This window comes from Sminthopsis crassicaudata, chromosome 4, assembly GCF_048593235.1.
Source record: "Sminthopsis crassicaudata isolate SCR6 chromosome 4, ASM4859323v1, whole genome shotgun sequence".
Classification (NCBI taxonomy): domain Eukaryota; kingdom Metazoa; phylum Chordata; class Mammalia; order Dasyuromorphia; family Dasyuridae; genus Sminthopsis; species Sminthopsis crassicaudata.
Window position 1 is genome coordinate 33912379 of NC_133620.1, and position 14298 is coordinate 33926676.

General features: G+C 36.8%; 1 protein-coding gene across 1 annotated transcript in view; it reads right to left on the reverse strand.

The window, feature by feature from the left end:
- The window catches only part of LOC141541794 (DBIRD complex subunit ZNF326-like), a 34306-nt gene extending 20008 nt beyond the window's left edge, over window positions 1–14298 (reverse strand). Inside the window, exons 1-4 of the mRNA XM_074266274.1 lie at window positions 14163–14298; window positions 2895–2930; window positions 2682–2805; window positions 69–474 (exon numbers count right to left, since the gene is read on the reverse strand). Of these exons, the coding sequence (XP_074122375.1) occupies window positions 69–474; window positions 2682–2805; window positions 2895–2930; window positions 14163–14178 (582 nt within the window). The 5' untranslated portion in view covers window positions 14179–14298. The remainder of the gene's footprint in view (window positions 1–68; window positions 475–2681; window positions 2806–2894; window positions 2931–14162) is intronic.

A 14298-nucleotide genomic window follows, 5' to 3' on the forward strand; every position in this document is an offset into this window, starting at 1 on the left:
CTATGGTCTTGAAAGGGTTTAAAAGAGTGACTAGTAAAAAGAATCTGAAAAGATTCTGTTGTACTTACTCCTCGGCCTCGGCCTCTGCCTGTTGATGGTCCTCCAAAAGCATCATAGTTTCTGCTTCCAAACGTATTTTCAGGATAAGCAGGCGTTCCTCTCCCCCGAGAGCCTACAGGTGCAGGCTTCATATGGGGTGAAGAAGAACTGCTGTAGGAAGAGTAACTTTCTCTTCCTCTGTCCTCCATAAACCCAGGCCTCAATTTTGAACGGGAGTAAGGTGCTTCCCAGCTAGACCCGCCCTGGTTTCTACCTCCGAAAGAGTCAAGGCTATTCCGGTAGGAGCTCTCAAATCGACCACCATAACTACCTCCGAAGCGGCTTTGTTCGGGTTCATTAAAATCATAGCCAGATCTGTACAGATCTCGCCCACCCAGAGAAGACCCGGAGTCGTAAGACTCATAAGGTCCAAACCTGGAAAAGTTGCACAGTGAGGGAAAAAAAAAAGGTAAGCTTACTAATGTTAGACATTTCAAAAGACAAATTATCAGCTGACATTTATCAACTAAAATCCAGTTATGCTATGCTGATTTATACAATTCTGGTTTTGTTTATTTGATTAGAGCTGGGCAATTTGGTACACAACCAGATAGAAAGCTCTGTGAGCCAATTTCTAAGAGACAAGTTTAATAAGCCTTAACTTGATGTATCTACTTCTCAATGGCTTTTCTCTTAAAAAGAAAATATTTTTCTGTCATCATTTAAGCCCAGCCCTAGTCTCATGGGGGAAAAAAATTCACCTGCTAGAGTTCAGCAGATAGTTAATTTTTCCTTTTGTGAACTCTTACCTAACACTGAAACAGACACAGCATTTAAAACACCTTAATTTTCAATTAGGAAACTATCCTGGGCTATGCATAGACTATTGAGAACCCAGAACTGAACCTTATGTACACCAAAAGTTTTTCACAAAATTATTCTATTGCCTCTGGAATATCCTAAAATTTGTATGTTATCCCTGTTAACAAATTGTAACAATCTGTCAGACTTCGAGGTGAATCAGATCAATAATCAATCCTCAGCCTCTTTACACTTGTAGACTACTAAGTCTCACAAATTCTAAAGGATTAAGGCACATGATATAGGACTGAATAATGACATCTATCTCCAATATATGCCCTCTACCTGTGAAATTTCAAGGCAGATGGGAAAGGTTATTCATTGCGAATAAATTGTATCAATGACTTTAAAAATAATTTACTGCTTCCCCATACCACCTCCCCCCTCAAAAAATTATAGTTCCTTGAAATTGTCCTAAGGAAAGGAGCACATAATCCCTTCTCATTTTTAACATAAAGAGAAATTCAACAGAAATTAAAACAACAACAACAAAAAAAACAACCCACCCTTTTTAATCATACAAATCTAGACTTACAAAATCATATTTATATAATCAAACTAATTACTGAGAAATTTTTAGAAACAAGATTTACAAATGTTGCTTGATATTTTATTTATAAGTTAGTTTTATTAAGAAAAGCCCTGTTACACACAAAAACACAAAATTCTATGGAAATAGTCTAAGCACATTTTCAATGAAATATGGTAATAATGGACATTAAAACATGTTACATTATTTCAATCATTTACAGATTACTAAATGGAAGGTACTATTTACTTCAGAAACTCAACAAGTAGAAAAAAGTATATATTTTCCATTCGAAAGGAACTGTCAAATGCTAAAAGAGACAACACACATTAAACATCAGGGGAAAAGTAAAGTCTACCACTGAGGAACCCAGACCTTACAATTTGGGAATGAGAACATCAGACTCCCTTTTCCCACTATCTACTTTGACTTGCTTCCATTCAATAACATTCTTTATGCCTTAAGGGACAACAGATTCCTTTATTCCAGAATGTAATTGAGCTAAACCTTGCAGGTGGATCAACTAAAACTTACATCTTACAGAAAGCAGCACTTACATATAAATAACACTGTACCTAAATTAAAAATAAGATTATAATATTTATAGTCTTTTTTTTCTATGCTACTATTCTAAAGCTTATGTTTTTTGGGGGTAAGCAGTACCTGCCAATAAAATAACCTGGATATGATTTAGAGAAAAGAAAAAGTTTAATTTACAATATACTCTTAAAGTTATACATTAAAATAAAAAGAATATGAATAGCTATCTTAAATATGTTCCTTAGATATAGAATACTACAAAACAACTTTTACTTAAAATCATCCTAGTTAAAAATGCTTTGCTGTTTTTTTCCACCATTCCCACTTAAGAATAGATTGTGAAAAATAATTAACAAAGCTTCAAAAAATATTAATGCCAGTAAAGGACCAAAATTATCTTAGATCACAGCTGATTGGGGCACTTAGTCTGAAAATCAGACAAAGGTTAAAATTAAATTCTACTCAAAAGATATTAAAATATTTTATAAACATTCCCATTTTTTAGTTATTTAGTAGGAAAGAGTATATTTTCCAGTTTTTTAAAAAACATTACATCTTTTAGATACTCATTATAAGTTTTCAATTTAATGTGAATTCACTGATAACAAGAACTAGACATTATATCTAAGGAACACTTAAGTTAAAAGATTACATTTTGAATCTTACATTAAGCTATTGAATCATTTGGTCAAAAGAATTTTAAGTAATTTACCTGTTACCACCACCACCACCACCACCACTACCACTATGATTATCCATATCATAGGACTGGTTTAGGTAGGAATCCATGGATCTTGGACCCCCATAGGAGCCATGGCCATAATCACGATCCATCCCTGTAAAAAATTTAAAGAAACTAAATTAAATTCACCTTTACTTGCACTCAAATGAAGAATTTTTGGATAAATAAATTTAAATGTCAGACCTCCATAAAATCCATGGCCATAATCCCGATCTATTCCTACAAAAGAAAAATAAAAAGTCAATACTACTCATTCTAAAGGCAAGACTTGTTTCTAGACCTCTAATAGAAATTCAAGACCAATACAATAGAAGGTATCCTTTGCATCCAACCCTGGAGCTTATTCTGCTGCTTATGAATTTCAAAAATTAAAAGGGTACAATTTAACTCCAGCATAATAATAATAATATTAATATTAATATAACAAATATAATAATATTAATAATAATAATACTTACTTTACAAAGCTCTCTCTAACAATGTTTTTACCCCTATCTCCTGTTTTAATTGAATCTTAATAGAAAAATCTAATCATCCACCTAAGTAACAACTGATTATGAATTAAATAAAAGCTGTTATATTAACAAGAAAGATAGTTTTAAAAACTCAGCAATTATTTCTGCACATTAACTGAACCAAATTTAATGTTTTAAAACAAATTAAAGAGATAACTCCATCAGATTTTCCTAAACAATTTAACTATCTGTAAAAGAAACGGATTGCCTAAGTGCTATGCTTTTTCTTTACCTTATTGTTTGCTTAAAACAATTCAAACATGTGAAAACCTCTTTTTAGACAAAAGTGACAACTTCCATTATCTATTATCTCTAGATAATATAGATTGAGAATAGGATTCTTATCAATGTAGTCATCTTAATAAGATTCCTCAATGAATTGGAGCAGCAATTCACAAACTTTTTGGTCTCAGGACCCCTTTAACATTCTTAAAAATTATTGAGGACTCCTAAAGAACTTTTGTTTATGAGGGTTATATTATCTATTGTCATTTACTGTACTAGAAAGTAAAATGTCTCATCATTATTATAAAAATAGTTTTGACCCTATGGAATTCGTGAAAGAATATAAGGGACCTATTTTAATTATTTTAGGAAGATTCTGAAGATCAGAGAGCAAGATAAGTTCACTTATCTTAGCAGTATTCTTTCAAAGGATACACACACACACTGACAATGAGAATGACATACACATTACCAAAACTAACAGTGTTTGGAAGGTTCCAGTGTGAGAGTAGAGAGGTATTAGACTGACTACCAAACTGAAGATATACAGAGCTGCTGTGCTAACGTCATTGTTGTATGCCTATGAAATCTGGACAGCATAACAGCACCATGAAAGGAAATTGAATCACTTCCATTTGAATTGTCTTAGTAAGATTCTGAAGATCACCTAGCAGGATAAAACACCAGACATTGAGGCTGTTTCTTGAACTAAACTGCTAAGCATTCAAATTCTACTTCAGAGAGCCCAATGCTGCTGACCACATTATCGGAATGGCAAATGTACACTTGATAAAAAGACTTTTTATGGAGAACTCACATAGGGTAACTGCTCATAAGGTAGTCAAAAAAAGCAATATAAAGATACTCATAAGGCCTCTCTTAAGAACTTCAGAACTGATTGTAAGACATGGAAGACTCTGAAACAAGACCATCCAGAAAAAAACTCAGGTGTGATCAAGAAAATATTAACTACTGAACTTTATGACTACTTTCCCATCTCTATCAAAATTTCACAAAAATAATTTATACTGACATTAAAGGCATCCTGATGAAGATATAAAATTAGAAAAGTCAGGCTTTGCAAATGAAATTCTTTAACAAATCATATCTTTATAATAACATAATTGACTGAAACAGAGAATTATAAGATTCCACTACTACTTACTGATCACTGACGATAAAAAATGCGTTTTATTTAGAACAAAACCCTGTTTTAAAGATTCCTAACAAGGTGTCTCCTGTGCACATATAAAAATCATACAGCACTATTTGAAAAATAAAATAACAAATTTAGTGATTTTCTGATAGTGTCTATCAAATGTCAAACAAGATGTCAAAGATGTCTGTCCCACTGTCATGAAGAATGTAAAATACAGAGACCAAACAGAAAAAGAATTCCCTATAATGGTCACCTAGTATAATCTGGCATAATACTTAACTGATTAAGCCAAGCTTTCAGATTCAGAAAAGCCTCCTAAGTGTGGTAGCAGTTTACAGGGATAGAGAGTTTAAGGGTTTGCAAAGGTTTTTTACATACGTTATATCTGATTAAACTATACAAAAACCTGTCAAATAAGTGTTATTTCCATTTTATAGATGAGAGAAGTAGAATAAAATAAAGTGATATGCCAATGAATTGTGCCACAATTATATGGATAGGCTGTCACTATTGTTTGTTCTTTGTTCTCAAAAGCATGAGGGAGGTGATGCCATGACATATAAATGAACTGGATTTGAATAAGGGAAAGCAGTGAAAAGCTACCAGTTTCACTTTCTCCTCTGAAGTTATTTGGGTCAAGTAGGCAGACAGAGATCAGGACACTTGGGATGGCCTTGGTCTTTTTAAGATAAGATTTTTAACAGATATTAGTTTGACTGAGGCAACCAATGATTAAGACTAGGTAAGAAAAACTTGGACAGGAACCCTGATTAGAAAACAGTTTTTCTGATTCCAATCACTCATATTGTATCATATTGACTCTCCAAATCCATAATCACATAAGAAAAATCAAGTAAACTAATGAAAATCCTAATTTCACTTACCATGAACTTGGACAAATAAACCAAAGAACTCAGAATAATGAAATGAGTCCAGAATTTAACAAGAAAAAAAGACAGCAGCTGAGATTAACTCGGAAAAAACAGTGTCTGTAATAAAGTGGAAACAAAGTTCTATAACAATAATATTGTTCCAAAAGTGCTACTACAATACATACTACCTAAGGCCTCTAAAGAACTGAACTTCAAGATCACCTAAAAGGCAATGGAGGGGCAAGTAATAGAGGTGGAAAAGGGTTAGTTATCACCTACCCATTACCTGTCTTGTACAAACCAAAGCCAGTCACTCAGCCACTCTAGGCTTCAGGTTTTTTTAATCTATTATAAAAAAAGAGTTGGGGGGCAGGTAGGTGGCACAGTGGATAGAGCACCACCTCTGAATTCAGGAGGACCCAAATTCAAATCTGGTCTCAGATACTTAACACTTCCTAGCTGTGTGACCCTGGGCAAGTCACTTAACCCCAGCCTCAGGAAAAAAAAAAGGGTTGGTCTAGAAGCTATATAAGGTCACTTCCAACTTGCAACACATCCTGCAACATAACACCATCCATGAACCACACAAAAGAAATAGCAAAAACAATGTCTTCAGAGAGATGTGTGACTAAAAAATGGTGACTAAGTCTCAGGGTAAGAGCAAAAACTGATTAATAAGAAGCCTATATGCTTCCTAACATAATGTGTCTATATGTGTGTGTGTGTATCTATATATGTATAAATATATATAGATATATAGATATAAACACCTTACAAGAATGTAACTAGCATATTTAGTGATCACCTTGCAAAGGATATATAGGAAAACAAGGCAAGAAGTACACATGAAAAGATCATCACAGATAGGTGATGATCAGATTATAGTTGTAATTAAAATAAGTAAAACACGGTGTGCTTATTTATTGTTTAAAAAATGTATACATAATAAGTTAGTGATATTACATAAAAAAGGATGTAAATGTCAGACGATTTGCCGCCCAAAGGCTTCACAATTTTCTGCTTGGTACTTTAATAAACAAAACAATCATTTTCTTAAAGTTGCCTAAAACCTACTCACTGCTTTAAAATATATAATTTGTGTCTTATCACCCATTCTTCTTCATTCATTCTTCTTCCACTTTCAAACTAGCCATCTGCTCTCAGGCCTTCTCTCCCTTGGCAATGTCAAGTGAACTTTGAAGCTCCCACCACCTGCTCCATGCTGGGGATACAAAGAGACAGTCTCTGCTCTTAAGAAGCTTACACTCTAAAGAAGGAAGACAACACAAGAAGGGAAGCTAACGGGGCCAGAGGGCAGAAAGCATGGTCCATAATGAAACTCTGTTCAAAGGAGAGCAGGTGGCTAGGAAACGAAGAAATGACTGGCCCAGGAGTCTACATCAGAAGGGGAGAGGGGACTGAGGGGACTGATAACTTTGAGTACCAAGGCTAGTCCAATCTCACAAGATGATGAGTTTTCTGATGTTGCCATTCCTGAAGCAATGTAGTTCCCAAAGGAGTGCAGCAGGGTTGACAAGCAAGAGATATTGGCATGCGGCTTTGAAGGGAGCTGCTATGATTCCAAATATCTACTCCCATGTTTGACTTCTTCCCTCAGCTCAGGTCTCACTTATATTTGCTTTATATGCATTATATGATATCCCACCACCCCTGTCTAAAAACACTAATCTGGCTCCACTCCCTCAGCCCTGCCCCACCCTGCCCTGAGCCAGTGATGCTTCCCCCTCCTTCTGCCTCCAGAGCCTCTTTCAGAGTGAGCCCCTTCCCCAGGAAAGGGGACCAGCCACTCTCCTTCCACCAGGTCGTTCCCTCAGCCAGACTGTCTGTCTGCTGAGCCCTCCCTCAACCCCCATCCTACCACACAGTCCCAGCCCATCCTGCTGCCAGGGTGCCCAGTAGCCTGAGTCAGCACTTTGCACCAGTGCTAGGAGAGGGGATGTGGTTGTGAGACTAGACCTCCGTGGTCCTGAGTGGTTCAAAGGACCCCTATAGGCCTCACTCATAGTTTCCTCCATTGGGGTGGGTGGCATAGTGGAAGAGAACTTGGACCACAGCGCTAACTTCTTTTGAGTTCCTCACCAAGGAACTGAGCCTGAGTCAGGACCCATTTAACCCTGATTCTACCCCCTTGAGCCTTGACAAATTGGCAAAAAGAGCTCAGTGAAGACATTTCTGTAAGAGCCCAGAGAGAGTGCTGACTGACCAGTGGAGATCTCTGCCTGTACCTATAACCCAAGGACTCTCATTAGGGACAGCAGAATAAAATGGAGTCCTGTGTTTGGTTAAAAAATAAAAACAAAAACACTGAATTAATCAGCTTCCCTGTGAAGTCAAGCTTCAACCTGATAGTCTTGCCATTCTTCTGGGCATTCCAATCCATAAGTTCACACTATTCCCTCTCTCTTTAGCCCACTCACATACACCCTACCCTGTAACTTACTCTCACACATTCTACCACACTACTATCCCTCAACCAGTAATGCTCTCCACTCACACTGTGACCATCCTAGCTCCAATCCACATCACTGCTCTCTCTTAAACTGTACAAAATCTAACTGCATTCCCTGCCTCCAATCTCTCCCTTTTCCAGTCCATCTTTCACAAGGGTGTCAGAATAATTTTTCAATACAGATTTTACTATAACATCCCTTCATACATACATACATATATTTGTGTGTGTATCTTTTGAGTTAGACAATTAAAAGGAGATATTAAGTTTAAATTTAGTAAATTATAAACAATTATTTATTGATTAGGTGTTGTTGGACAATGAATATGTTAAGACTTTAAAGGATCATTTTTCCAATAAAGTTTTTGCTTCAGAGCATTCTCCTGAATAAGGGAGAAACACCGCCCCTCCCCCTTCAAACCCTCAAGTAACAAATGTGGATGGTGAACTGGAGAAGACATTTCAAGCCCTGATTAAAAATCCTCTTAGAACTCTACATATATAGCCTTGGATCCTACAGTATCACTTCAGGATCTGTATCCCAAAGTGATCAAGAAAGAGGGAAAAGAACCCACATGTGCAAAAATATTTGTGGTGGCAAGGAATTGGAAATTGAGGGGATGCCCATCAATTAGAAAAAGGCTGAATAAGTTATGGCATGAAAGAAATAGATTATTGTTCTGTAAGAAATGATGAGCAGGATGATTTCAGAAAAGCCTGGGAAAGACTTACATGAACTAATGTTGAGTGAAGTAAGCAGAATCAGAAGAACGCTGTATACACAGTAACAGCAAGCTTGTGTGATGATCAACTATAGCAGATTTAACTCTTTTTAGCAATACAGCTACCCAAAATAAATCCAAAAGACTTGGGATAGAAAATGCCATCCATGTCTAGAGAGAAAACTATGGAGGACCGGATATAAATTGAAGCATATTATTTTAATTTTTTGTTTTGTTTTTTTCCTTTCCTATATTTTTTTTCCTTTTGTTCTGATTTTTTTTTTTTTACAATATGACTAATATGGAAAATGTTTAAAATGATTGTACCGGTATAACTTAAATCAGACTGCTGTCTGGGGAGGAAAAGATGAGAAAGAAAAAAATCAGAAGTCAAAATCTTACAGAAATGAATGTTGAAAACTATCTTTACATGTAACTGGAAAAATAAAATACTATTAGGTTTAAAAAAATCCTCTGTGAATGTCTTATTTTATATTTTAGTAACTTTTATTTAAACACGGTTTTCTTAGTAATTCTAAGTATTTATAAATTTAAAACAATTATTTTTAGAAGAAGTCTTGAAACTTCAACAGACTGCCCCTAAGAGTTCATAATACTTAAAAGGTTAAGATTTACCTGTCTTAGCTACAAAGTGAATATAATAGATATAGCACTGGGCTTGAGAGTAAAGATCTGAATTGACATCTTACAACAGACACTAGCTATGTGATCTAGAGAAAGCTGCATTACTTACTAAGTCATAGATTAGTGGTAATCTAAGTTGAAAGAGAAAGTTCTCTACCTGAGGAAAAGAAAATTTCTGCATTAGCCTAAAACACTCTTTAAAATCATAATGAATTTTGATGTAGTGGAAAAAGCATTAGTTTTAGAGTAAGAGCACCTGGGTTGAACTTTTGGTTGTGGTAAAGTGTGAGAGTGGACATATCTCAACTTTCTTGAGTCTCAATTCCATTTGCAAAATAGATATAATACTTGTCTGACTTACTAACCAGATTTTTATTTATTTATTTAGGCAATTGGGGTTAAGTGACTTGCCCAGGGTCACACAGCCAGGAAGTGTTAAGTGTCTGCACCCAAATTTGAACTCAGGTCTTCCTGACTTCAGGGCTGGTGCTCTATCCACTGCAACACCTAGCTGCCCCACTCACCAGATTTTTAGAAGAATACACTAAATAATATATGTATGATAATTTGCAAACCACAAATCTTTAAATGTTTTATAAATATACAATGTAAGAGGATACACTTAATAGAATAGTCAAAGTATATTTTTAAAAGAATTGTTATCCAGAAAATTATATAACCCATGAAGAGATCAAAACTATATAATTATAACTATATATAATCACATAAAATGCTCTAAATCATTACTGATTAGAGAATGCAAATTAAAATAATTTTGAGATATCATTTTATAGCTTATCAGATTGTCTAAAATGATAGAAAGGGAAACTACCAATGTTGGAGGGGATATCAAAGAAATGGGACATTAATTCATTGTTGGTGGAACTGTGAACTGATTTAATCATTTTGGAGAGCAATATGGAATTATGCTCAAAGAATTATAAAACTGTATATACTCTTTGATACAAGAATACCACTATTAGGTTTGTTTCCCAAGATGATTAGGGGAAAAGGAAAGAGTGCCTATGCTCTAAAATATTTATAGTAGCTCTCTTTGTGGTGGCAAAGAAATGGAAATTGTAGGGATGTCCATCAATTGGGAAATGGCTAAACAAGGTGTGATATATGATTGTGCTAGAATACTGTTATAAGAAATGATGAAATAAATTATTTTAGGAAAACACTGATGAAATAACAAAGAGTGAAATGAACAAAACCAAGACAACACTGTAGACACAGATATAGTTGTCTTAAGAATATTGCAGTCATTTTGTGTTATTTTAAGTACTCAAATTAACTATGAAGAACCTGTGAAGGAAAATGCTATCAATTACTAATGAAAGTACTGATAACTACAAGTATGTATAACATGGTATGTGTGTCAGTGCACTCATTCACACACATATTTGTGTCTAATGAAAGCTTTCTCTAGAGCAAGATGGAAAGAGAAAAAAATAAAACAGGCATTGCAGAAAACAAAAGAAAACTTAGAAGGAAGCAAAGAAAAGCAGAGTGGCTTTGGAAAAAATAGTGAAGCACCTATTACAAAGCTTTCAAACTAAGTAAACAGTGTGAAATGAAAATTCAGGAATTAAAATTGAATCTGTTTTTTATGTTGCACTATGTACATGGAAATGTTCTCTTTTTTGTCTTTAAGTATTCAAGTTCAAAATAAACTTTAGAAAAAAAATCTATGAAGGTATAATCAAATTTAGATTTGGAAAAATGGAGTATTCTTTAAGTGGATGTTCAGTATCCAAAAAAAAAAAGAAGAAATTATATATTTCCCCCACCAAATTTTTTTTTTAAATAATTGCTTGATGGATAGGTGTTTGGAATATAGTACATCTGTATATGGATCATTTAATCAGTGAACAGAGAACTAGCTTTGTAGTCAGGAAAATCTGCCTCTGGCATACAAGCTATCCCATCTTGGAAAACAAGTTGCTCAGAGGGAACAAGAGTTACCACACAGGGAGTTTCCTGCTCTAATGAAACTTATCTTGTTTCTGAAATACTCAAGGACAAATACAATCTTTATGAATCCCTAATTAAATTTCTATTTTCCAGATGACAAAGTTACAGGACTTGTCTGAGATCACAAAGACAGTCAACAACAAAGAAAAGACTTAAATGCCAATCTTCTCTTTATAATTTAACACATTCTCTCTAGTAATAGCAAATGCGTGTACCTTCACAATGTGCACTGGCACCTGTAAGCAAGCCCACATAACCACACATACCCTTTGATGTAGCTAAGGCTCATTGTACAAACAAATGTGATTCAAGTAACCCAATAATTAAAACCCAATACTAAAGCATTATTGTTTTTTCCTGCTCCAAAAGTGGCAGCTTTTTGTTATGTTAATTATAATAGTATATTATAAATTCTGAGGAGGGCAGGCATTCTCTCCTACAGTTTTGTATCCCTTTCAAGTGCCCTGGTGAGCAGTTCTCAATAAATTTTGTATTTATTCAGTTGCATTGAATTCAATAAATTGAATTGAAGTGCTGCATATAACATCACAAAAAGTAGTCTCATTTCCTGAACTATTTCAATTTACAGCAGATAGAGGTATTTTTTGAATGACAGAAGGGAAGCAACCTGGAATTAAAGCAATTTAAAAACTAACAACAAATGTCCTCAAAGTTAAGTTTCTTTTTCCACTCTACTAAAGAATCTAAGATTTTTTTTCTTGAGATACACAGATTATGTCACTACCTTACCAAAACATAGCTAGAATTCACAAAATATTCCTTTTCAAAGCAAAAAATAAAAAATCATTCTCGTTAGTTTTAGGAATACCAATTAACGAAATGGCTTCAAGTTTATCCCAAATAAAAAACAATCAATTCTTTAGGACTTGACTGGGAAGTACTTTGGGTCAAATCATGTCCTTAGCAAAGTAACACAATGTGTAAAAACCTAATTTTTAAAATGTATTTTGATCCTTTTATTAAATGATATTAAATAGTTTAAAGTTCATCTATTAAACAGCACTTTGAATGGTAAAAATACAAAATAATATCGTCATACTTGAATGCTTTTCTTTAAAAACACAATTCCAGTCCCTCCCCACCCCACACAAAACAAAACAAAACAGCCTTAGAGAAAGAGGTAGACATCTGTTAAAAAAAAAAAAACTAATTTAACAGGCTTAAATACCAAGTATTTCAGGGGTTGCCAGGGCTCAGTGGAAAAGATCCCAGGATATAGAGACAAAAGACCTAAAGTTCAAATTCTGGCCCTAATTTTTTTTTAATTATTTTTTTTAGTGAACCTGCTATTTTTCCCCTTTTCAATGCAAAGGAAAACCAGAAGAGATTATTTTTCCTTTTCTTTCTTACAACGAACTAGAAGCAGATTTTCCCCCCCTCCCAGAAAAACCATCAAAATTTTCAGTTATTCCTGAACTGCTAATGGGAAGAGATTTGTGAATCATCCCAGGGCCTTGTCTGAGGCTACCCTTCATTTACTGATTATTTTAAGCAAATCTGCTTCAATGAGAGTCAATAAGAGAGACTAAGGGCAATTCAAGTATGTCAGTACTCTTTTGGGGGGAAATGTGTCTAAAGTTTGAGTGATGTGAGAACATAAACAAGAAACACTAAAATGTTATCCTTTGCTTTAAGAACTTTCTTGTTATGCATTTGTAAGACTTACCCATTTGGCTATCAACGACCTGCTTAGTCTGTGATCACTTCTACCAGTGAAAGGAACTTAAAAAAAAAAATTTTTTTTTTTTGAAAAATATCTGGTGAAAGGCTTTTTCTAAAGATGGTCAATACACAGTCCCTTCACGCAGACAATGTAATAATAGCACTCACTACTGACCTCCAGGCTTTATAATAATTATCCCCGGGAGAAAACTGTTATCACATTCTTTGTATCTCTGGCACTGTTACTGGAACTTGTATGATAAAGAGTGAAAATTAGTGGAAAGCTCTCCCCAAACCAGGTGATCCTCGCCCGTTTAAGCAACAAGCCTTCCTAAACTCCAACACCAAGATCCAATGCACGACTTCCCAGTGGCCAGAACTTTCACCAGGTCGCCCCCGAAAGGCTTGCACACAGAAGGCCTCCAAGCAGAGGCGGCACTGCCCCCCGCCCGGTGTTACTTAGTTTCTCTAAGGTATGTTGGGATGTGCTCAGGTGGTTGGGGGGAGGGGGGTTCTTTCTCTGAAGTGGCGGGAGGGGCCTTTTAGGCTCGAGAACAGCACGACCGGCCCACAAAAGGAGCGTCATCAACGACGGAGGATGGACTTTTGGGTTCCTCCTAGCAAGAAATCTGGGAGAACCCCGAAAGGCGGGGGCTTGTCCCGGGCGGGCGGCTCGCTCCAGGAATGAAGCCCGGAACGTCCTCCGCCAATTGAAGACAGTGTCCGGGGCAGAAAGCGGGAGGGGGCGCTGGGGCTTTGTGCCCCAAGCAGTCCCGGCCCCGGGGAAGGGGAGGGGCGGCCACATCTTCAGAAGGGGCTCCGGGGGAGTCTCTGGGTTTCAGAGAGTGCACTGAAGGGCACGCTCCGGGGAAAGGTCCGTCCCCGGGTCTGGGGCCCACGGAAGGGCCCCCCGCGCGCCCGGGGGATCGGACGCCCCTCGGAAAACAAAGCACTCGTAGGACGGGGGCGGGGCGGGTTCGGGGCGGGCCCGGGGAGTCCTAGCCGGCTGCTACGCATCCTTCTCCCTACTCCCTCCCCGGGACGGGCCGAGGCCTAGGCGCGAGGCGGGCCCGGGGCGCCAGGCTAAGCCCCCCACCAGCCCCGGCCATTTTGAGGCGGCCAGACCACAGAGGCTCCCGAGTGGGCTCCCCGGTGTCGGGGTGGCGGGCTGCCGAGGGCTCACCTTCATCGTAGTCCATGGCAGACGGGCGGGTACCTCGGGCCGAGGGACCTCAAGCAGCGTATATTGCTCCAGCGACAGAAGTTACTGAAAAAGATGCTCTCACCTCAGGCGCCTCCCGCGACAATGAGGCTGGTGG